The sequence below is a fragment of the Blennius ocellaris genome (genome assembly GCF_963422515.1).
Source record: "Blennius ocellaris genome assembly, chromosome: 14".
In the NCBI taxonomy this organism is placed as follows: domain Eukaryota; kingdom Metazoa; phylum Chordata; class Actinopteri; order Blenniiformes; family Blenniidae; genus Blennius; species Blennius ocellaris.
In genome coordinates this window covers 21,977,545-22,003,499 of record NC_137663.1, presented here as the reverse complement: position 1 = coordinate 22,003,499, position 25,955 = coordinate 21,977,545, and the positions used below count along the sequence as shown (strand labels likewise).

Below are 25,955 nucleotides of genomic sequence, written 5' to 3'. Positions count from 1 at the left end.
CTTTCTCTGTTTGTCTTCTTTTGGCTTTTCTTTTTTTTGCCACCTCGGAGCTGCTGCTGACTGTGACTCACACATTTATTTTATGTCTTTATATTGAAACCCCCCCCCCCCCTTCCCCCGCCAAATAAATTGTTGTTAAGATTCTTCTTTTCTTGTGTTTAGTAGAAATTAATGTACAAAGCCTATTCTTGAATTTGCATGTGAGATTGTTGGTTTAACGTGGCAAATTCAATCAGAGGATTAGAATTGCGTATCATTAGTATAGCTCAGTGCTTGTTAAGTGATTTTATGTGACCGTGCATTTGTTCTTCTTTCATGAATAATGAATCCAAACATAGCTTATTACTAGGTATCTTAATATGCATCATGCTTGGATGAAGTGTGACTAACTGTGTTATTTAACTGCGCAGATGTGATTTTTTATTAATGTGTAGTTTTCACATGTAGCCGCCGTGCTCGTGTGTGTTTTTCATGACGCAGCAACCGACGCAGGCCTCTGACTACAGGGGCGATGATGCACTAGCTGACAGACATTATATCTCCACTTGAGCGCTTTTCCATTTAGATCCAGTATTGTGCAGAAAGTACTGCTACAGCTCTATTTGTTGGTGTCCCAATCCTGTTCTCTCTGGTTCTGCAAATGCTGAGCCACGCACCTTTTTTTTTTTTTTCTTTTTTCCTTTCTCCACACTATCTGACATGTTAAACAATTTCCCTGGTGTGATCATCATTGATGCATTAATTTATTTCTAACACAAACACATCGACGTGAGCCCTGTTTCTACCCTTTTTTAATTTCTCTAATGTGATTCTGTGGCAAAGCATCAAATAAAGTGAGAGGTTTTTTTTTCTTAGTTGTTTCGGTATGCACCACTTTGTTCTTGTGCTATAACTTCTGAAGTGATTGAGATCGTACTGAAGAATTTTACCGACCACATCTCATCAAAGAAAGATCCATGCTGTGATCACAATTTATGAATTACAAACACTTTAATTGCTTACACTCTGAATTAGCACACAACATCAATATAGGCAAGAGCTATTCTATTCTATTCTATTCTATTCTATTGTGCACTTAAACGTAAACATATAGTGGTACTAATTATATATACTTGCAATTTTGCAATTTAAGAAGATTAATTCAAATCTGCTGATATTTTTTTTTACAATTTTAGCTTTTTTTGCCAGTTTGTGGTCCTATACTCCTGTTAAACCATTTTAGTTCTTTAACTGACGTTAGTTGTTTCAACAGTTATAGAGGTTTTAGTTTCAACTTTTTTTTATTGTCAGGTGAAAACAAAGGTACGCTAAAATGTATAGTCAGATTGCGCACCATTTTCTCCCACCATTCGGTTATAGAGGTTTTAGTCATCTTAATCTTGTTAAGCTATAGTTGTTCTCATTTTAATTGTTAAAGGCTATTTTAGCTGCTGTAGTCGTTGCAGCTGTTTTCTCAGTTTTAGCTGCATTAACTGTTTTCGTTGTTCATCCTGCGTCTCTGGCCGTGAGCACAAATGTCCAAGTTGACTGAAAGTTGCTTCTTTCTCCCTGACACTGTTTCTTTGTTGTTTATCCATAAAGAGTGTACGAACGGGTGAAGTTATAAACTCAATAGCACCTACAGCAAAAAAAAAAGGAGAAGAATAAAGAGGAATATTTATATTATCATGTCTTTTTTTTTTTTTCAGGACTATACCATCACAATGTATTTCCAGCAGAGTTGGCGAGACAAACGTTTGGCTTATGGTGAGCTGAACCTCAACCTGACTCTGGACAACCGTGTAGCAGACCAGCTCTGGCTCCCGGACACCTACTTCCTTAACGACAAGAAGTCCTTTCTTCATGGTGTGACAGTCAAAAACCGGATGATCCGACTGCACCCTGACGGCACCGTTTTATATGGGCTCAGGTAAGTTTGACGTCCAGAAACGTCCGAATTCCGCCCCTTTATTTTTGCATTTGATCTATTTATGTCCCATGACAGACTTACTTCTCTGTCTGGACTTAAGATGAACCGTCCTTCTCAGCATCAGTACTGCTTAAATGAGCTATTTTCTGCATTTAAAATTATTTAGAATATTCTTTGTAGGGAGCGCCTCAAGACGTACGTCGAGGCTCCCTTTAACAGTCGTTATTGTGCATCTTTGCATTTCTCTTAATCCTCACGGTGGAGATGATGAATCAAAGTTGGCACAATCCATAGACCTACAATGATGATGAAAACTGGCTGACTCCACCTTACTCTCAAAGTAATACTGAACAAGTTCGCTGAACTGGACACTTTTTCTCCTCTCGACTGCGTAGTGCTATAGATGGAAAGTAGCGGGATGGATTTTTGTTGTCTTTATGAATTTTACTTTTTCAGGGCTTTAATAATGCAAGACTTGGAAGTCTCAGAAATAATATGCGTATAGCTCCAGCAGGGATATTTCATGCATGCTGGGATAGCCTTCACCTCCCTGTGACCCAGGGCAAGCTTTGCATACAGAATGAGAAGCTCGATATACCTCCAGTATTTAGAAATCTAAATCTAAATCCCCCATAAAAGCCATGCTCACGACAACTGAACAGGTTTCAGAAAGGCATCAAGGTGAAGATGGGATCAACGCTATTAATACATGTGATCTGTCACTGTGGGAAGTTGGGGTGAGATATATTTTTAGTAGGAATAAATAAGCTTTAAAGTTTTATTTACGGATGAAAATTAAAGCTCAGGGTTATTGACCCAGAAAGGCTAAAAAAAGGTATGAAATGCACATCACCTCCTTGTGACAAGGCAGACAGTTCAGTCAACAGTTAATGCGCTCAGAGGGACTCGTCGAGTAGTCCCAGGAGGACTGCGGAAAGTAAGACACTGTCCCGACTTAGACTCAGTCTTGATCGTTGCTTTTCTTAACTAAAGTTATTAAAATAAAGTGATTTGATGTAAGAGAAAAAAAGGAGGAAAACTGTTTTGTTCTATGAATAAAACAAAATGGCAGTGACAAGGTTTAGATCATATGAGACGATGAATTATTAATGAAATAATCAGTATTCAGAAAGCCTGGATTACTGAATTGGTGCTGACACTAAAGGAGTTTTGATGGCAGAAGTTTTTATTTGATTATTTTTCTATTTTCACGACTCTTCACAGGACTGCTTTCACTCTGACAGAGATGCAGCCTCACTGATGTGCGAGTGGCAAACAAATATCTGTGTGAACGTAGACTTTTCTTAATATCTTTTGTGACAATCACTCATAGGCGAGGGAAGCTAATTTTAGCCAGTGACCAGTACAACCCGTCCTCGTCCTGCTCATCGGCTCCGAAGACGTCATTATGACAATATGTTACAGAAAAGATGCAGCGAGGTCAGAGCGCAACTCTCACCGGGTTTAATCCTCACACAGACGGATGGACGGATCCAAAATATTTACATATACTGTAGAGTAGTTAAATCCCAAAGTTAAATAACATATTTAAATAATCAGACAAAAACGGTGGGACACCAAACATTCAAAAAAGTACTGACATTTGTAAGAATGTATTACCAAGAGGAAGCCAGTCAATGCAAACTCGGCTTCAGTCTCATTAAAAATGTAGCTCTGATAGTTTTCAAATGTGGACAAGATGAAGAACTTTGTGCCGCCGCCAATTAAAGCAGGTGGAGCCACAGGAGAGTTCCATGCCAAAATGCTACCAAAATTACCCCGCGCCATCTGATCTGAATAAACATCCCCAGCTGCTGCTGTGCTCAGCACACCTCGGCACATGCAGGATCCTCCAGAGCCAGAGAAGTGCCCAAAAAAAAAAAAAAAAAGAAAAAGCAACGGCGTAGTGAAAATAATGGATCCGTGCCCGAGAAATATGACATTACACTTTGCATTTGCACCTTTATGTGTGCAGGAAGACTGGATCGGTTTCTATAGGGACACCAGCCGTTTCTCCGGCATCTCGTCTCCCAAGTACAAAAGGCTTCAGTTACCATTTCATCCACTGCAGCAACGGCGTGTGGCAGATGGCGTCAAGCCCTTGGATCTGTCCTCCACACCACTTTTTTTTTTGTTCTGCAGCGTACAATAATTAAAAACAGCGTACAATCCAATCCACATGCAGTGGATCTTCGCAGGCTTCCTGTGAGCATGCAATTAAAACGCTTTGTTAAAATGTTTGACTTTGCCGAAGGCTTGTGTGGACAAAAGATGCAACTTTAACAATGGATGTTTGTTTTCTCAGCTCAGTTCATTTGACTGCCGTGACTCTCGAGTCTGGCTGACTGAGGTTTCATTGTTTTAAATGCATTTTCTTGTAAGGGCCGCCTGCTTGAAACCCCCCCCTCCCCACCCCCCACACTGCTCTCGAGCACAGTTGAATACAAAGTGCGGACAATCACATTACACACGCTACTGCACCGTGTGCTGCGCTTCATCCACTCACTATGAATTGTGCTGGTGTTGGTGTTTGTCCTTTATTTTTTTCCAGCCTTTATTCACCTTCATTCACAACGCATGATTTTAATCTTTAATGAATTTTTTTTTCTTCAAATTTTCAAATTGGTTTCCAGCGTATGATTTATCAGGAGGGACTGGAGTGGGATCTAACCCTCTAATGCAGAGTTTTTTCATCTTAGGGAACTGTATATATGTCCCTCTCTTGTAAAGCCATTTCATTACTGGTAAACATGACATAAAAAGTCCACAAGCAGAGATGGAAAACCGTAAGAATTGTAGTTGAAATTCAGGCTATTAACTGTAAGATTACATGTGGTGCGTACCTGGTGTCACTGAGTAGCTAATGCTAGATTCACATGAAAGAGCCTTATATTGCTTTTAATAGACCTGGAAAATAACACACTATAGATTCGCATTCATGGATTTAGAATTGTGTTTTTGCTACAAATCGTGCAAAAAAAAAGGTGAGTTTATATTTATTAGATTAATGTAGAATATACAATGTCACAACCAAAAATATTTGTGGTATCATTGCTTCTTATTTGGAAAAATGCTGCAACCCGGTTCAGCCTTCAGCTAAGATGCTGCTGTTATTGTGCTGGATGCACTTCCTCAGCTGGCTCACCGTGACTTTCATTTGCTGTTACTGTTTCATGATGGATCTGTACCCTTCTTAGGTCCTTACATGCAAATTGTCACACCCTGCACTTTGGCTGGTTTCTTTACAAAAGGCACCCTGTATAATTTCAACTTAAGATTGCAGTGATATCAAGTCCGTCATAACAGAAATGTTATTGTACAGTCATCAGACACGATGCACACAGAGCTGACATCTCAGCAAATGTGTAAAATAACGTCATGACTTAAGAAAAAGTAAATGTACTGGGTGTAATTAAGTGCTAGTTTTCAGCAACTTGCATTGCACCAGTTGACATATAGACACAAAAATGACATTCAATGTTTCACATCCCAAAACAGGGAAATGGTGGATGCGTAGGTTAAAATTTTATATTAATTCCAAATAAACATTTGCCACCCATCTCTATAAAATGTTGCTCAACCGCTGTTGAATTGCTGCATATTTCTGTAGCTGGGTTTTAAACTTTATGCGGGGAGAGCGGCTGAGTGTGAAGAGCAGTGCAGGAGGCGCCTGAGAGCCGTTGGATGTTGCAAACAAAGTCATTCTGAACATCAATAAAAAGGAGCCAGAGTCAGGAGAAAATGTGGAGCAGGTTTTTCTAACTTGCCAGCGAGTTGAGAGGCTGAATCATCGTTAGCACACTGACAAGCCAGTTTGATAGCGCGCTGAGTCCTGAGAGCATTGGGGGCTTTGTTGAGCTAAGCTCTCGCCAGATTGTGTTTTCTCTCTCTTCCCATTCCTGTGAATCTGCTTTCTTATGTTCCTCTGTTTATTAAGCCAAGCCTTGTGATAGTACAGTGATCTCCTTTGGTAAGCAAGCTACCACACAGCGATGGAGACAGGAGTAGACTGCGTAGGCGTCAAAACTATTGCTCACATATCTAAAAGCTTCCCTGTCTGTAGCGCCGGGCCTCTGGGATCCACCTCCAGATTGCTTTTAGTTGTTGCGTTGGCATGATAGTTGGTCAGAAATGCCAAGAGTGGTCCGCAAAAATGAGTTGAATGCTCCTTTATTTTTATTTATTTATCTACTTTTACTACCTCGCCTACTACCCGTGTCTTGTTTGTCAGCTCTACGTTTGGCTCGAGATTTGCTTCAAAGAAAGTTCCAACACAGTGATTTTCCACATCGCTTCATCTTTATAAATCCTTTTGTGTGTGGTTTGCTCTTTCCAACACGCGTCTATGGATATCCTCGGGAATGTAGTCTTGCAGATCATGTAGAAATCCTCCCAGCATACAGAGTGCTGAGTGTCGAGCTGCAGTGCCGGCTCAGGTCTGACGCTGCTGACCATCTCTGGTGGGACTGCAAGTTGCTGACCTACATCTGCTGACATTTCCAAATCCCAGGCCCTCGCTGTGAGCCATCCCGGCTCGTGCCTGCTCCATGATGATTCTCCCCCGACTTGTTAACTGTCACATATAAAGTCAATTTTATTTCTAGAGCATGCTTTTGTTTTCCTTTTTTTTTTTTTTCTGCCGAGGGGTAAAGAATTCATTTCTGTCCATTACTCCGAGCAGCTGCTGCTGCTGCTGCTGCTGCCTGCGTTTCCCTGTGCTGCTGTACCAGGGGTATTGTCTTTTAAGAACAGCAGCAGTGTCTTTGACAGGATCTGTCTTCCTGTTTATGATCACAGCGGACGCAGAACTTAACTTTAGCTCGAAGGTTTCAGGCAGCACATTGTAGGGTTTTCTACAGTTTTTAGTTGTTGTTGTTGTTGTTGTTGCTTTGTTCCTTCTTTCACATTTAGCACTTTGTTTTGTGGTGGTGGGATGATCTGTTAACTTCCTTGTACTTTACTTTCTGAGGGTGCAGTGTCCTCTTTAAACAGTTGACATTTTTGTTGTTTTTCTGTCATAACAGTTTCATTATTGCTCATATTAAAGTAAATCCAACTTTGAATGTCTTCATTGTAAAATATCAAATGCAGTAGAACAAATTGGGTTAATTCAACATGTAATGTGTTGTTTAAATACATTTTCATAAAGAAAATATTTTAAAGGCTTTAAATGGCCTATATTAACTGCTTGTTTCTGGAAAGAAATATCACATTATAAGCAGAGTTGGGACCATATTTTTCTGATACAACCTTATTGTTATGTGTCTAATAAAACTATGAATTGATCCATCCATCCATCCATCCACCCACTCTGTGACTTCAGTGAGAGAAGACATAAGGCAAGATTGAGACACAAAACACACAACAACAATGAAAGTTTGCTGCCTTATTTTCAGTGAACTAAGACACCATTTGCATGACAAGTGAAAACGCGTCATTTCCTGTATTTCCATTTCACAGAAGTTTTGTGTTTGGATGGCAATGCTTTGACAAACGATGCCTATTTACATGAAAACAGCAGAAACGCTGTAAACAATGAAGTTCTCGTGTATGGCCACCAGTAGGTGCCGTTGTTTGTTTTTGTAGTAAACGTAGCATTTTCAAAAAGTTCCACCTTGAGAGCTCTTTTCAAAAAGTTGCATTTCCAGTGGCCCCGAGCATGTAAACAGACACCCGCAATGTAACAAACGTTTTGCATTTTCACTTGAAAACATTACGTAAAAAGGACCTAACATTACCATTAAAGCCACAGTGTGAAGTTGAGCTTGTAAAAACATTTTTTTTATGAAAAGTGCATTAAATGTGAATAATTCAAGTATGTCTGAATATTTTCTTGCACTGTAACTGAGTGAATTACTTGTAGTGTGTATTTATAGGTTATCATGCTATCAATTCATAAGCCTGTTGAGATTAAACTGGGCTGTATAGGATGGCTAAACTGCAATGTGACTCTCCTGAAGTCCCCTATATGGCCATTCGTGTTGGAGCACACATGCACACACCAACTGTACATAAAGCCATGTTATTAATAGAAACTCTGCTTTTTCTGAACTTTTGCCCTTGAATCACGATTGCCAAGTGACCTTTCCTGTAAATGTAATTAGCCATGATGTTATCTCCTCGCAGTGTGTAAGAGTAGTAGCGCTGCTCCACCGGCTCAGCAGAGAAGTGCCGTGAGGCAGCAGGCAGATGCAGTACAGTAGAGCCCGACAGAATGCAGTTTGAGCTGATTAATGCTTGTGCAGCAGAATGCAGCTCGGTGTCATTGTGAATAATAAACACGTACCTGTCACACATTTTGTTTATGGAAAAAATTATCTTTTACCCTTCATGGGGTCTTCTGCCATCATGGACACAGAATCCCCACACGGATGCATGCTAATCTGGTCAAATCTGCTTCAGCATCACATATTTTGTTTTCCAATTACCTGCTGACAGAACTCTGTTCACACCACCGTGACCAATTTACCAACTCTGTGTTAGGGCAATATATATCCAGCAGAAACAACTTATTATCTACTATGTTAGCAATTCTGCGGATTGTAGATGGCTGTGTATGTTTGCTTCCTGCACCAGTGTAAGATCGCAGTCAGTGGCGGTTTTCGCAAGCCCCCAAAGATTAATCACGGATCCAAAATGTGTTGCACCGTCAAAAGGGTAAAAACTTCATATCACTCTCATCATGTTCTAACATGCACTCGGAGACGAACACTGTGCACATCAAACCTGCTCTGTGGATGTGCTGCTGGCTTCTGACACAAAGATGATGAGCTGAAAATTAATTTTTCTATTTCATTTACACAGGAGGGCAGTAAGCGAATGAAAGCTGGTATGATGAACACATAGCAGCTGGTATGAACAGCAGAAATGTAATTACTGAAATGTGCTGCACCGGTAAATATCTCAGTTAAATGCCAAAGACCCCTACATCTGTAATTTGTAGCCAGAGCTGTTTTCCTGGGCTACTGGATTTATTGACATTAATAAACTGCTATGCATACATCATGTCTAAAGCCACCTGGCAGAAATGCACATCTCGAAACCTGCAATAAATAACATGCATCGACCGAATTCTATACAGGGGACTGAGCAGTTAGTGATCCACATAAAAAGAAATAACATCACCGGTCTACTCACAGAAACACTGAGAAATATATCATATTTAGGAGTGGCTGGGAAAAGTTGGGAAAACAGCAACATTTCCCCTGAAGACAACTTTTAATATAACAGGGAAAGGAATCTCTCTACCTGTCTTCCACCGCATATTACACAGGCACAGGTTCCATATCTGATGACCCTTAAAAGGTTTAAGAGGTTAAGGGAAATAGCCGACATGCAAAGATGCATTCAGACCTATTAAGACCGATGCGGTATCGGCAAAATGTCTTCATAATAACATAAGCTTAAAAGCTCACCATGAATCATTGAACTGCTGCAGGGCTCTCATGTTTTCAACAAACAACCACAAAATAATTACCTTTGAAGTGCTACTTGACTATGGTGCAGGCACGCCGGTGGTTCATCGTTCTGCACAGCTGAACCATGACCTCTCTTTTAACCTTTCCCTGTTTCCCGAGGAAAACAGTGACGTATTGTTCTCTACTGTTGAACGGCGTTGCGAATGTGGGAGGGCTTTAGAAAGCAACTCGGGCTGGAAATAGTCGTAGAGCTGCTGTCTCTCTCTGTCCAGCTCCACAAGATGTTTCTCTCCATAAACATCACCGTACCTTAACAAGAGATGTCTACTATTGCCTCCATATTGTGTCCCCTGTTTTGCTGCTGCTTCTTCTTTCTGTCATTTATTCAATATTTCACTGATGAGGAACAAGGCATAAATCAAACCACGGGCAAATATGTCTCATAACAATGGAACTATGAAGGGAAATTTACAGGGATCATGGTGACAAAGTCACAAGGAACACATACAAACATGGAACAGAAAAGCAGACTGCGAAACCAGACAGGAACATTGGTACAAAACCAAAATCATTAACACTGATTTACACCACCAGAAACACCAACATCCATAATACGATGACACATGAGAAACATGCAACTACACGTTTGTTTCTTTCAAGAAATTGTGCCTGAATGCTGAAAATTCCACCTGGAGAAGTTTCAGGACTTTATTGACTGATGAACTCTCCATGCAACTGTCCACACTATTATTACTTCCTGAATGAAAGAAGCAATGGAATGTATTTCCTGAATAACAGTTTTTTTTTTTTCTTTGAGTAGTGATATTACTGCACTGCCTTTTATAAAAGTAACTCTACTGTTGATTGTCCCAGTCTTCTCGTCCCTCACCTCTTTCTGTTTGTTCCTCAGAATAACGACTACTGCTGCCTGCATGATGGACTTGAGGAGGTACCCTCTGGATGAGCAAAACTGCACCCTGGAAATTGAAAGCTGTGAGTAATACACACACACACACACACACACACACACACACACACACACACACACACACACACACACACACACACACACACACACACACACACACACACACACACACACACACACACACACACACACACACACACGCCTTAATGACTCTTTTGTCCCCCGCTGAACCTGCACCAACCTTCAAAGGCATACAGTGTGATCACCAGGAAGCTGTTTTTACTGATTAAGCAAAACATGAAAGTCAGTGCAGGATATCCCGTTTTATTTTTGTGGATGGTAATATAATTGTGAAAGTTGAGAGGAGACATTAGTGAAATATTTGGCTTTTCTTTTCTTTTTTTTTGCTAACGTGTGCTACTTATCAGATGTTTTGCTTCTTGAGGTGATTCGTCTCTTATGAAAAACAAATCACAGTGTGCAGCGATGTGCATTGATTACCATCCCTTCGATGTGAAGGATGGACGGGACCACCCCTGAACCATTCAATGGGGAAATCAGTCTAATAACATTCATACCAGGAATGATCCTCAATCAGTGTGTCTTCTCTTAGAGACTGTGTATAGCTGTCAGCAGCTTATTAAAAGTTGAATGCTCGTGAGTCATTTAGATGTCACTGCTCAGATGTCTGAATATTAGGTTTTAATTGGATGCCTGAAATGTAAATAAAGACTTGATCCAATGGTTTACAATTGTCATAAACCTACATATATAGATTTCAGAGTTCTGAAATATGCGATTCCATTGAGGTTAAATGTTAAAATTGTCACAGCGGTAACAAAAGGGTTGTGTATCCAGTTATTTTGAGTGACAACAGTTTCATGACAGGGAATTTTTTTTAAAAGAAAAAGCTTTTATAGAGAGAGTTTCTCCCCAATGTCTAGCCTGAGTATGCTGTCTCACCATCTACTGTGCATAAGATATAGGTATATATTTCTATATATATATATCTCTATATAGCTCTATAATATATATCTCTTTGCAAAGGTCAATGTTGGATGTTGATTTCAAAGCCCAAAGACAACACGGTTGTGAGAAAAGACTCTGCATCACTCACCACTGCACGCACTCGTAGACACTTCCAGAAACCATTGCCTGTGATCATGATTCCCCCAGTAATCCAGAAACTGAAGTTAAAGCTGAAACACTGTTTAATATTGGGATGGGAGGACTTCTACAAAAAGGTAAAAGTTACCCACTGCCATCAAAAAAGTTCATTTTGGAGTTGCAGTTATATGTCAGGTTGTTAGGCCAAAAGAGTTTGACCTACTTTGACCTAAATTAGCCGCCCTATGCTGCCATGCTCATTGTAGCATGACCAGATGGGTGTACTGTCCCTACAGGCTCAAGTCCGCAGGCCTTGTCCCAATCCACAACATGACCACAATGAAACTCAAATCACTGAATAAGACGCTTAATATGCTCACAAACAGGCAGAGAGTGGCAAAGACTGCTGTGACATGAAACGTGCAAAACAAAAGGTCTCGAATAAAAACGTAAATCATTTGCAAACTCATCAGAGACAATCACAAAACATTAAAACCAGAGACTCAAATTGATGCAGAGCACTTCCAAAATCCAAAACGGTGTGGACTGTTTGCTGATTCACACTAAACGTACTTCTGTTTTCGAGAGCGCAATCAGTGATGTCGACAATCAATGTGTGTTTGTGGTAACATTAATCACAAGGCTAAACTTTCATGCTCTGATGAAGTTGCTGTATCTGTAAAAAGTTGCTGCTGTGTGATGTTACCTGCGCTCGCCTCATTAGCTCTGGCCTCTGCGTGTTGGCTCGGCCGGCTGCAGCGGGTGCCAGTGCTCAGAAACACGTGTGGAGCAACGCCAGCAGCAGAATCACCGGTGACCCCACAAACTTTATTCTCCAAAACAAGGGAAACTACAGATCAGGATCAGGGCGCTGCGGTTTCCCAGCCTGACGAAAAGAGATATGTCATGACTCACAATTCTTGATAAAGATTTGGATCACTCGTGTGTGGATGCTAAAAGGCATTCATACAATTAAAGCTAAAATCGTTACAGCCACTGCAGTGGTAGACTATATATAAAGACCTATTATTTCAAAGCAGACTCATAAGGAGTAAACAGAGCTATGTTTCTATTTATTGGCTGTGGATTCCAAGAAGCAAATTTCAAAATATTATATCAAGTGGAAAACATTGTGAAGTCTGGCATTTAGCCAAAAATTATTATTAGTCATGAGACAAAGCTTGTGTGGTGTGAGAATTGAGGCGAAGTGTTGCTCAAGCTGTTCCTCCCACTCTCCAAAAACAGCTGCGGTCCAGTTTTTCTGTTTTGTTTTTTTTATTGTTTATTGTTGTTTTTTTTCTTCATCATCTTTGCTGTGGTGGTCCACCGCCTCGTTTTGACTCTGCATCTGTCTCCATGTTTTTGTGAAAACATTTTTTTTAAGTTAAACTCACTTTTTGACTTCATTCACCTTTCCCTGTTTTTGTAATCTGTAAAATTCTTCTCGAAATCTGACATTTGTTCACACTTATTAGAGACAACCGCTCAAAGATTTACATTGGAATGTGTAATCTTCTGAAAATACTTCAGATTAATAATCTGATAATGCTTGTTTCTGCCAGTGATTGATATTTCACTGAAAAACAAGCACGACCAACTTGTGGCCTGGCACGCGCACTACATTGTTTTTTAGTGTGTCTGCTGTTTCTGTGTAAAGGGACATCGTTTTCAAAACTTTGAATAGTTTGACACATTGTTGTGTAAACAGGGCCTTAGTGTTCAGGGGCCTGTGTTACAAAATGTGTCTTCCAAAAATTATTGAGAGGAAAATAAAAAAAGATTATGTTGAAATTAAAGCTATTCGTCTTTCAAACAGGGCTTAACATTAATCACTAATCATAAAAGCAAACTCCATTTGAGCTAATCTGTAATAAAACACAAAAATCAGTGTAATCTGTGAGGCAAAATTAACAGAAAAAAACATGTGAGTTTCTCTTGTTGTCTCACTCTCTTTAAAATTGTCAGAACAATGAAGATACACAAGCAGTAAATCACCATGGTAATCTGGTAACTTATGTTGAAAATATTTTTTTTTTTTGGAGGGGGGGGAATTTGGAATATTAATATTGTTTAATCACATGCATTAAAGGTTCCAATCACACTGCTGACAGGATATAACAGAGTTCACGAGCAAGGACGTTGCTCCCAAACTGCTCCTAAATCCTTAGAGATGGGTTAAATTCAATCAATTCATGCATATTCAAATGTGTTTTGTTCAAATATAAACAAAAACTAAAAAGATATTCTAAACACAGTACTAAAGACAGATGAAATGCAAACAGACTTTATGATGAATTATAACGTCTTATTTAAACACTGTTTCAGGGTTGTTGTTGTTTTTATTTTATTTTATTTTATTTTATTTTATTTTTTTCAAAACGCTTTCATTTAGATAAATCATTATCCAGGAGAGAAATGTGCTTGCGGTGTAATTAAAAATTGTATTTGCTTGATCATTTTCATTGACCGCTCCATCAATCAAAGCCACTTGCTCAATACAGACGATACTGTGTGTTTCTTGTTGTTTGAGATAAAGCTGCAGAGTGTTTACCCTCAGGGACTTCACTAAGCAATGAAATATGGATAGGCCGTGAATTAAAAAGTCACCGGAATGTCTGCTGTTTATGCTGGTGGAAATGCTACGCGCTGGTGACTCGTGCACATTAACCATCACTTTGATTGATTAGGCAGGCAGTTGTTTCAATTTCATGGACAATGTCACATTTCCTTACCCTATAACCTCAGAGAGAGATTTAATGGTAATGAATCCTGGTCTCTTAGTGGGTTTAATGCCATCCAGGTCTGGATGTAGGGTAGTAGATTGTGAAATGTAGTAACACTTCCCGGACTGAGAAATTGCTCTGCAGTGAGCGCATGCTAACCTATTGACATAAATCTGCTGCTGTGGTCACTGTGGCTCCGGCTGCAAGTTGAGGATGTGTGGGACCAAGCGGCACGTGGTAATGAATACTCACACAATGAAGTAATCCATGCAGCGATACGAGTGTGGACTCGGCACCATGTACATTTCTCTCATACAGAGAAATGTCTCCCACTCATGCAGGTTTTTGTTTTGTCTTTATTTGCAATTGACTTCCTCCTTTCACTCCCTGAGAATGGTGTGACTTCTTTTTTTTTTTTTTTAAAGAAGAAACTAGAATAAGTGCTTGTTGGCCATTGCATAGCTTATGCTCACTGCAGCATAAGTATATTACTCAATATGGCGTATAGGTTGTGGTTATATTGTCATTTGTGATAGATTCTTTATAAACCCCAACACTGAAGGAAAATCAGTCCCATAGCTATGTCCCATTTGTGAAGAATGTTTATTCAAATTTGAAGGCCCATTTTAATGTATCTCCTCCCATTAAGAGCAGCAGTGAGCAGGCCTTGCTTCTTCCATCATCCAGCTCCAACACATCTTATTGTAATAAATGAACCTCATGAAGCTCTGCAGAAAGCCTGATAATGAGCCACTTGATGCCGGACAGTGGCTCTCCAGGAGCAAGAGTAACCATCTTTAAGGGTCTTCTTAAGATGCGGTCAGGACTGTTTGGCGTGTATGAGTAAACTTCAAATCATTATTTTACTGCAAGACATAAAACAAAGGTCGATTTGTCAGAGTGACCTTCACTTGCCACCTCGTGCAACATACTTCAAATAGAAACACGGTTAACTGTAACGGTTGTTTCTTCATTACATTAATTGTCCACATTTTACCCCTCCTCTCTGTCCTCTCTGACCCTGACAGATGGATATACCACGGATGACATTGTGTTCTTCTGGCAAGGAGGCGACAGCGCAGTGACGGGCGTCGACAAGTTAGAGTTACCTCAGTTCTCCATCATAGACATCCGCCTGGTGTCCAAGGAGGTCAGGTTCACCACAGGTAAGACGGCCTAACAATCTGCAAAAGCCCACTGTGAGGTCGGTAGCCATTTTCACAAGCTTACAAAAATGATGTTTGTATTAGAGTCAGATCACAAAAATATAATATAACATCATTTCAAGTGTGCTTCTATTACTGACAGATGATAACTGATCATTAACATCCTTCGTACAAAATACATTATGATGCTGTGATTTGTTCAAATCCAAATGTAAATGGTAGCATTATGGTTTGTTTTAGCTATATAGTTATTAACCCGGGGAACTGTGTCATAGCACAGCAAACAAAATGCTTTAGTATTATTGGGGACTAAATCAAAATATTTTGGTTTTTCCCCCCCCCCCCCCATCGTTATTGTCTTTAAGAGGTGCACTTAAAACACTGAAAGCACATGCATGGAAGAAATAGCAATAAAATCAAACATTGTTGAATTGAATAATTAAAAATAGAGAAGGTTCTATCTATCTATCTATCTATCTATCTATCTATCTATCTATCTATCTATCTATCTATCTATCTATCTATCTATCTATCTATCATTTAACACACAGATGTTTCACAGCAATAATGTGCAAATCATTAGTGTTGAACTAAAGTCTGACATCAGTTTGCCTTCGAGGGATAAAGTGTTTCAGTTTGAGCTTGAAACTTTCTTCAAAATTTTACGTCTTTGAGCAAATGTAGCAGTAATCCCTTTCTCTAAAAGGAAGACAAAAGTCAAAGTTATATATAATTCTCATGTTTGAATCTAATGAAACCTGAGAATTTGTTGGCACCATTAATCTGGCATGTACGTGGGCGATGCAGGGCGTTTGTCTTCGGCTTGATGAAGTATGTATGCTAAGGTATTGATTCATTAAAAGATTTACAGGAACCTGGAGATGATGAGGTCATTCATCACCGTGCGTTCGCCCATAGCAAATAGCTTTTTAGATTAGAACCATCAGCCTCATCTGAGGCGATTTGAAATAAAACTGTTGTTAGAACACACTGAGGAGAATTTAACTCTATTTCAAGCAATATGTATAGTTTCTACCCCCCACAAATATCTCGATAAAGATAGCAGAGAGCTGTGAGAGGCTGCCTCGATGTTTGTATTGTTGTGGTAGTTTGAATTAAAGTGCAATCAAAAGGCCAATTAATGTCTTGGCACAACCTGCTGATGTTTTCCTGCAGATTTTCACATTGGATGACATGCTGCCTCACAACAACATAGATTCCCATCCCTTCTCGGCGTACGGGCATGCAATGCAATTATCCACCTTTTATAAAAAATAAAAAATGAAAAAATAAAAAAATGCCCTTTTAGTAATGTTTAGAGGACAGAGAGAGTGTGAAAGAAAAGCAGAGCAGCTCACTGTGACAATTCTCAGAGGGATGCTGGAGCTGCCTGCTGAGATAGGGGGTTGCAGAAAAATGTGCCGTGTTTGCGACTTTCTGCCATGTTTAATTGGAATCGAACTTGTCCCTGGAAAGGAATCCATCGCTTTGGGGAAATTAAGTGCTCCATCTGAACAAATGGAGAAATGACTACCGTGCGCGTTGTCAAAGTGCAGACTTTGGAACTCTTAAGTTGTGCCAATGTTTCCCCACTTCTTTCCCTTTTCCCACTGATGTGTTTTCCACTTTCCCCCTCCCCTCTTCTCTCTGAACTATCACTCCATCCGTCCTCCTCACAGGTTCATATCCAAGGCTTTCGCTGAGTTTCAGGATTAAGAGGAACATTGGATATTTCATCCTGCAGACGTACATGCCCTCCATCTTGATCACCATCCTCTCCTGGGTCTCCTTCTGGATCAATTATGATGCCTCTGCAGCTCGGGTGGCCCTGGGTAAGACACGGCTTCAGTTGTTGCATTATTAAACCTGTGACTATTCTCCAGTAGGACCCATTTATTATCGCCGCAACGAAATAACGCGCCGCTGCCTCACATGTTAAATGCTCCCATGTAAATCTCCTGCATCTACTGGCGCACAATTACCAACAAACACACAACCTTCAGGCTACATTTGGTCTTATTGCTCCTGTTGAGATTTCTCATCCAGTGTCCTCATAGATGAGCCTGTGCTGTGTGAAAACCACAAATAAAAGCAGGGTTATGGGGTTCAATGGGAGAGCACCTATTGCACATTATGAATACTCAGCCCCTAAAATTAAAAAAATTAAAAATCAGCTACGAAACCTCCATCTAGTGACTCTAAGGACATTTCAATAAGTTTGTGCAAGGACATTTAAGACAATAATATTATGAATGTTTAAAGTTCTTGAAACTTGTGTGACAGATATTTTGTGAACACTAAACTCCTTATCTAAAGGGGGCTATTGTGTCAACAGTGAATATAAACAGATGGTAGCAGAAGCAGTTTATTCTATATTAAAGACAATGAGAATTGTGACAATGAGAAACCTGATTGTTATATTAAAGAAAAAAAGAAAATACTCTATTCAAATAACTGATTGGATCGTTTCGATTTTATGGCTTCAGAATTGTCAAACATGTTTTATCTATGTTAGTTTTTTCAGGAATTTCAGTATCTGTCTGTCATCTGATCTGTTTTTATGTCTTAATGTTTCTTTTTTTCTTCTTAAAACGTCAACCAATTTTGAACTTAAACAAATCAATCCACAAGCAATTAAAATATACCAATCTAGCTTTCTCAATTTAAACTGCTCACATATTCAACAGTTTTTTGTTTTTTTTTACTTAAGTGACTTACTTTCAGTTTTGATGTGATTTATTCTAATACATCGATGAGGAAAACTCACATACCGATAATGTGAATAATTGTAATTCCTTACTTGCCCTCCTGCAAAACTCATCAAAGTTGCACACACTTCTTTAAAATACAACATTCTTTCAGTTTCATCTTGTCCTCAAAAGGTTTGTTCTGCTCTTAAGTTATTTCATTGTTTGTTGTTTTTTTAATTTTACTCCGTTTTTGAATCAATGTAAAGTAAGTGCAAAGCATAATCAGCCTTTGTGTGTGTGTGTGTGTGTGTGTGTGTGTGTGTGTGTGTGTGTGTGTGTGTGTGTGTGTGTGTGTGTGTGTGTGTGTGTGTGTGTGTGCGTGCGTGTGCGTGTGTGTGTGTGTGACGCTGGACTGTGTTTCTCTGTGTGTACTCAGGTGTGACTACGGTGCTTACCATGACCACAATTAACACCCACCTTAGGGAGACTCTCCCAAAGATTCCGTATGTGAAAGCCATCGACGTCTACCTCATGGGCTGCTTTGTGTTTGTGTTCCTGGCCCTGCTTGAATATGCCTTTGTAAATTACGTGTTCTTTGGCCGGGGCCCTGCGCAACAGAAGAAAATCAATGAGCGGCTGAACAAAGCCAACAACGAGCGCACAAGATACGAGGAGAAGCGCCTGAGGGAACAGGTTTGCAACTTCATCCACTGCATCCTCCTTTCCGTCTTTTCTTTACTCCCCTTGTCCGTGTCAGTCAGAGTTCAAGTGCAACACAACTATGTTCTGCTCGTGAGATTTGTCGTTTTTATCCGAAAACACAAGTACAGCAGTCCCTGAAGTAATCTTGCAGAAGCATACTGATGCCACCACAGCCCAATAGGCATTCACCCACCATCATCCATTGCTTCTCCCTCAAGCACTGACTGCTTTTTATTGAGCCTAGCCCTTTTTGTTTTTTTTCATTGAGATACCGATTCATCTAGCTCAACAGTGGTGTAAACATTCTCATTTCTTATTTAGGTTGTTGTCTATGTTTATGCTGTAGGCTTTATTCACTCTCACTCTGTTACCTTATATTTTAACATGCGTTTTCTAACCAAATCTGACAAGGCCATCGAAATCCAGGACGAGTAACTATTGGACAATGCGACTATTCACCAACCGTCAGAGTGAAAAAAGCCCCGCTCCCCACTGTTTTTTGTGTGAAGTACTAAATGCTATGCTGACTCAGAAGTTGTTCCTTGTTAACTTTATGTGTTATGCATTGTGTAATTTTTGAAAGGAAAAAAGAAAATGTGCTTATTTGCCAGTATTTTATAGCCGTTTTAATGTTCTCTTCATTTTTCTTTCACATTGCAAGGACTCCATTTCCGTGCCGTTTCAAACCAACACCTTCAGGTCATTTACACAGCGAAGAAATCTGTATCTCGAGGAACAAAGAAAAGTTGGGGTACATTTATTTAGCAATCATATCAGCAGTAGACCAGCCCTCACCTTAAAGTCAGACTTTTCTCACTGATAGATGTCTCTATTAAGTAACCTCTTGTTAACTATTTCTGTTGCATGCCAGAAATGACATTCCATATCATCCCTACATTTTGTTTAAGCCTGGAGGGAGGGAGGTGGGGGTTAACATATGTGTTAGATTTAGGGGGACTTGGGGCAGCTTCGCACGTCAGCCCCGGGCTAAAGCGCCGTGTCTTCTGCGTCTGCTCGCAGGTGGATGCTTACGGAAACATCCTCCTCACCACGCTGGAGATGAACAACGAGGTGATGCCTTCGGACGTGGGGAGCAGCGTCAGTGACTCTCGGAATTCGGTCATGTCCTTTGACAGCTCCGGGGTCCAATTCAGGAAGCCCATGGCTCCCCGGGATGGCTTCAGCCACCATTCGCTGGACCGGAGCGCCATGCGGAGCCGGGCCAACTGCCGGCTACGACGACGCTCCTCCAAGCTCAAGTTGAAAATCCCAAACCTGTCAGATGTTAGCACCATCGACAAATGGTCCCGGGTCATTTTCCCTATCACCTTTGGATTTTTCAACCTAATCTACTGGTTGTACTATGTGAATTGATGTGCATCCCACTAGGAATCATGGGCCATATTTTGAGAGCACATTAAATTGGCTTTGATACAGTTCCAAAATATGTATACACATATACAAGTTGAACATATGTATATGCATATTTATATATATTATATTTATATATACACACGTGTGAAATCTGAAGGACCTTTCTGCTGTACAAAGTATTAATAGGATGACTTGAATGTTTAAGAAATAATTGTGAGAGAAGAATTTCAAGGCTTTGAGTTTCTTTTTCCTCCTGAAACAAACAAACAAATGAACAAACAAACAAACAAACAAACGAACAAAGATGAGATCCCACCAGGGGTTGTTGGAACTACAGACTGCATGATATTTTTGCTACAAAAAAAAGGAACAAAAAGAACAAAAAAGAAAAAAAACCAAGAAAAAAGAGGAAGCGAAAGCTCTTGAGAGAGAAAAGATGTCTCAGAGTCCCATTGACTTTTTATTGATACTTATTGTAATCAAAAATCCTCTACCGCAGCTCATGAAATCAGTGGTGGCTTGTCTGTTCAGGCATCAGCTGAGTGAGATCCTTGACACCCCCCCCCCCTCCTCAACCACTACCACCAACAACAACCCTTTTCCAATTCCCCACCCCCGACCCTCTCCTGCCCCACAGCCCCAGTCACTTACCCATGGATAACATGCACGGAAATCTCCGGTTCTACTATGTACAGCAATCTTGTTTGGATTATGTGTTGTTCCTTGGGTTTTTTGAAGTGGTGTCGTTCTCTTTATCAGACGTCAGCTCCGGCCCCGGTGGTCTCGACGAGCGGGCCACTTGGACAGGACGTCCGATCGCCGCCTTCCCGCCCAGAGTCAACGCAAACTTGTATTCCCTTTTCTTCTCATGTTATTTTTAGAAACACATCCTTGGGATTGAAGGGTGGGAAGGGGGGGGGGGGGGGGGGGCTCTTTTTAATTATGGTTAAAAACAAATACTGATTATTGTAGATATGATTTTGTCTTGAAAAATACTGTGATTTCAGAGAGTGTCGGAACATGTTCTAGAGCTAGGGCATTATGAGATGAAAAGAGTCAAAGGTATGCATTACTCATTTTGATTGTTTGGAGAGAAAAAAAAACATATTCTGTACATTTTATCATTCAGTATTCTCATGAAAGTATACTTGTGCTGTTTCTTTCCTCTAATGATCGAGTCACATGCTCTTTTAGACGCAGAGTTCATTGACGTCATATCCTGCTTTGTGTTTTTTGCTGAAAAGGAAAACGGGGGTGTTGCTTTTGTGATTTGTTCAAAGTTATTCCACATGTGACGATGTGACGAATATGTATATTCAAAAGAGTCAACATATCTGCCCACAGTTTGACCAGTTGTCATTCAGTACTGTATACAGTATTTCTTTGTTTGTTGAGCATTTCTTCAGTGTCGGGAGTTTCTGAAGGCAAGACTTTTTTTGATTGGCATATTAATGAGCAGCTCGGGCAGAAGAGGCGGGAAGAAAGGTTTTGACATTTCATACTCAAACTCAGCATAATTAGGAGCGACAGGGCAATTCTTGGGGAGAAAACTTTCTCGTAAATAGCCATGAACTAAACAATATGACGACCGAAAGGCCTATAATCAACATATATCAATTTTGTTTTTGCTCTGCATTTTCCGTGCACAGTACTGCAGGACTTTGATATTTCATTAACCGCAGTCATTCTTTAGAAAAATATACTTTTCCAAACCAAGTCAAGGTAGATTTTAAACCCTGCCCCTTAAATAAAGATATAAATATATAAATGTATATATTATTAGAAAATTCTATTTAAATGTCAGATGAGAAAATTAGAGCCTGCTATTTAAAAAAAAGGACATGTCGTGATGCCTTTATACTGTAATTTCCAGATTGTAAGTCACAATTATTTTGAGTCAAGTTGCTCATGTGACTTTTATTAAGAAGAGACTATATATATCAAAATGCACTGATACATAGGACCTAGGACCACGAGGTGGCCACTTATGACAACAGACTACTGGTAAAGTACCAGCAAAAAACTCGATTGCTACGGTATGTGACTGACTGCAAGCAAAATTTCATTAAATGGAAAAGCTACACAGCAAAATATAATATAATTAAAAAGGAGGAACAAAGCAGCAGAAATAGTCCACAGTGAGTGAGAAAGTCGTAAGGGACTGAAGAAAAGCCGGGAAATTGTTACTGTGATGACTAAAACAAAGAAGACTAATTATTTAGACGATGTTTCATATTTTTGGTGACTTCTATTCTGGAAAGTACAGTGATATGGGACTAGTCAGGATTTTTGTTTATGACTGTTTTTATAAAAGGGAATGATTTTTTTATTTTATTTTTTTTAAACATATCTGCAATGTTAGAAATTTACACTCCACAACAGGAATGTATACTCTACGTGTAAGAAAGCTCAGGTTTTAGAGAGTCATAAATTTAGAAACGTGGTGACATTAGCGTGCCACAGATTTGTTTATATAGTCTGAATGGGGCTTAAAAGCACCTAACAGGACGAGGAGGCTGGTGTCTAATTACAGACAGAGAAAATTCATGTGGAGAAGCGATCAGAAAAAATCTGTCTTTTCACAAGCAGCTAATTAACAACTAATTCAAGATGATTTGGATTTTTTATTATAATTTTTTTTTTTAACTAAAATCATAAAAAGCTATCCAGGCAGACTTTCCGAATTAAAAACAAAACACAACAAAAACCTGTAAATGCAAACACCATTAATTTTAAGTGTCAGTTTTGTCACTTTTAAAGCAGCGTTGAACAATTATATTTGTGAAGATTTGTTATTTGTCATTTGAATGACTCTTAATATCAACAGTCATAAACCTCCAGTAAGGCAGGAAGTCTGTCCTATGCACATCCCTTTAAGTAAAGCGTTACCAAGCTTTCTTTTGCTTTGCGTAAAGGAGCATTTTCCTCTTTTTCAGACACAAAGAGCAAAATCATACCTAAAACGAGATCCATCCGCGTTTACACTGCAGTCCCAAAGAAATGCACTGAATTGTCTCATACACAAGCACGATGCGGATGAGGAGAAAATGGAAGAGCTGCCGAGTAACAAGATAAGGATGGAGTAGCAGGAGTATCAATTTATCATTGGAAATATCCACTCCCCTCTGAAGCGCTGGGTGGAGTATGCATAAGATGCCTTCGAGAAGGGAATACAGATCACAAACCAATTTGTCTTCTTGAGTCACAGTGAAGTTTGTACAGTGATGTGGCCCGAGCTGTATTCTCCAGAAACTAGAAGAAACAATAAGAAGGAAAATCCCTCCTAAACATCCAGCACTACATAAAATGAAAAAAATAAAATAAAATACAAAGAACCTGCTTAAGACAATGAAAACAAAGAGGAGGGCATAAGTGGGCTGAGTTTTATGTTTGTGTCTACAGCTGAAGAAAATCTGTTGTCTGACAAATCTGAGTCCGAATATGTGGCCAAAATGTAGTTGACCTACTCTTAAATGTGAAGAAAATAAAACTTGATGTTACGTTGGAGGAAGGTGACACTTAATAAATGGAAAAAAAATACAAAAAAATACAAATAAAAACCTACAAAAAAAAAGTTAATGTACTGTAGCAAGCGTTACCGCTGAAATACGAAGTTCAGAGTTCTCCAGAAGTTGCCAAATGCACCAATTTAGCATTATATTCCGATAACACTGTCAGACTCTCGATGGGCAGTTGAGAACAAAAAGAAGAAGAAAAAAAAAGCTGAGATGTTGTGTTTTTTTTCCCCCCTCATTACTCTTCCCTGATGCCTACATTATTACCCCACAGTGAAACGCCATAACACGGGGCACAAAGGCTTTTGTAGCACTTTCCAGCACCTGTGAGCTGATGAGTGAAATGGTCGGCGTTCCCCTGCGAAACTTATGCTGCAATTTTCACTTTGAGAGAAGTTTCCACGCAAGAGTTGATTCTGTTTTTGTTTTGTTTGGGGTTTTTTTTACAATCAGATGTAGGGCAACTGATGACCGTGCCCCCGTGGTAAAGACCTGTAGATTAAATATGATATGGATTATTGTAAGGGTATTGCTGAGCAAGTGCACATTCACTTTTATGTCACAGGAATCTGAGCAAATTAAGGTTAAAGGAAGTAATGGTCACAATTTCACATGAATTGCACATTTTTCCTTTTTTTTTTTTTTTTTTTAATATATTGTGTTTTTGTATCATTTCATACTCACTAACAGCTTGTCAAACTGTTCAGATGGAATACGATGGATGTGAGTTGAGGCCGGAGAGTGGTTATATTTATAGTGCCAAACAAGCACATGTTGTCTTTTTTTAAGAGAAAAATATATATATATGGGCAACCATAAGTGGTATTATTTATAGGTTATTTATTGGGACGTGTTTGACTTAAAAGAAGCCTAACTCATCCACCATGTGATCTCAATGAGATGCACCTACAGTACGTTTTGTAACTGACAGTTTCAGATTCCCATTCAGGTTGGTTTATTCCCAGAAATGGATACAAACATGCCTATTCAGGTATTTTCTTTTTCTTTCTCGATGCATATCTTTACTGAACTCCAAACGGAGGAGAAGCGTTAGCAGCCCTTTGCATGCTCGCATTAAAAAAACAAAACAACAAAAAAACCTAACCACCACTCATTTGAGTCAGAACATGTATGACCTGCTTTCTAGACATGAAATCAGCACCTTCATCTCAAAAGCTGTGAGGATCCTCTGTTCTATGCTTTTTTTGAATATTTGCTTCTTTATGAGAAAGAAAATATGTTTTGTTTTGGGTTTTTGTTTTGTTTTTTGACACATATGTTCAAGGAGTAGAGGAGAAGAAGTGTTGAACTGATTTCAATGTGAATTTTCTTGCCTCTAGTGTATATGTGTAATTACATGTGAATTGTACTGTAAATATGATATCTTTCACTTAATAGTTCTTAATGCATGAACAAAAACATGGCAGTTCGTAATACCAGCTAGCCTCACTGCTAATGGCATGGACAGCTTCTCTAGCATTGGCATACTTCTGCAAACGAAGCCTGAAAAAAAAAATAGGAAAAAAAAAATGAAACACATGAAATACACGGTGTGCACAAAATAATGGAGCAATCAACACGGAGTCCTCTCACAGTGACGGAGTTTCTGGTGGCTCTGAGCTTGCATTCGGTTCACCTGTTTTCCTCCAGGGCAAGGCTAATGCTAATGCTAATGCCGTCAAAGATGCCTGGGAATTGCAGTATGCCTTGGTGCACTCTCAGCAAAGGGGAATGTGAAATTCTGTAGCTTCGCTTTCCCATGTAACACATTCTGATCTGGCCTTGGGAGCCTGCGGGGGGGTGGGGGTGGGGGGGGGGTTTCGGACAGGACGCCTGCTGCGTTTACCTCAGCCGTCAACTAAGCACTCAGTTGTTCATGAGGCTACTCAAAAAAAAAAAAATTGAGGGCACGGTCGGCTAGCTGGCTTATAGAGGCTAGAGGAGCAGGGTTGCCTTAAGAAGGCGAGTGGGATGTTCTTTCCTGTTCCTCAATAAGACAGTCACGTGTGCCCTTGAGCAAGGCACTTAGCCAACTGCCCAAGTGCAGCTGCTCAGTTGCAGAAGTCTGTGCGGGGATGGTAGCAAATATTTTCGTCGGTGTGAGGGCACTGATGGGGAAAGACAGGTCCGTTAAATGTCCTTTCTTTATGTAGAAGTAAATCCAACCTCTCCTGTAGTCCGACTAAACTGTTCCAGTTTGCTAAAGTGCCCCTTTTTCAATGTTTGTCAGACGCCATCTCATGTCTATGTCGTAATTACCGAGCAGCGTTATAGATCCTGTCCTTCTTTGTTGATTCGTGTCTTTAGACTGAACCACGGCCATGCAAGCAAATCTCATCCACCAAAGCACCACAGCGCTGCTTGACGGGGCTCCTCACTGTCGGAAGACCTTTTGTTGGTGCACTCATTATTTTGTATGTACC

The 25,955-nt window shown here is 39.8% G+C and overlaps 1 protein-coding gene across 1 annotated transcript in view; it reads left to right on the top strand.

Annotated features, from left to right (window-relative positions):
• Positions 1-20,017, top strand: part of gabrb4 (gamma-aminobutyric acid type A receptor subunit beta4) — a gene marked incomplete at both ends in the record, with an annotated part of 55,900 nt that extends 35,883 nt beyond the window's left edge. The window contains 7 exons of the mRNA XM_080508782.1: positions 1,689-1,909; positions 10,238-10,320; positions 15,114-15,251; positions 16,931-17,083; positions 18,378-18,634; positions 19,305-19,394; positions 19,664-20,017. Of these exons, the coding sequence (XP_080364908.1) occupies positions 1,689-1,909; positions 10,238-10,320; positions 15,114-15,251; positions 16,931-17,083; positions 18,378-18,634; positions 19,305-19,394; positions 19,664-20,017 (1,296 nt within the window). The remainder of the gene's footprint in view (positions 1-1,688; positions 1,910-10,237; positions 10,321-15,113; positions 15,252-16,930; positions 17,084-18,377; positions 18,635-19,304; positions 19,395-19,663) is intronic.
• Positions 20,018-25,955: the final 5,938 nt, after the last annotated feature.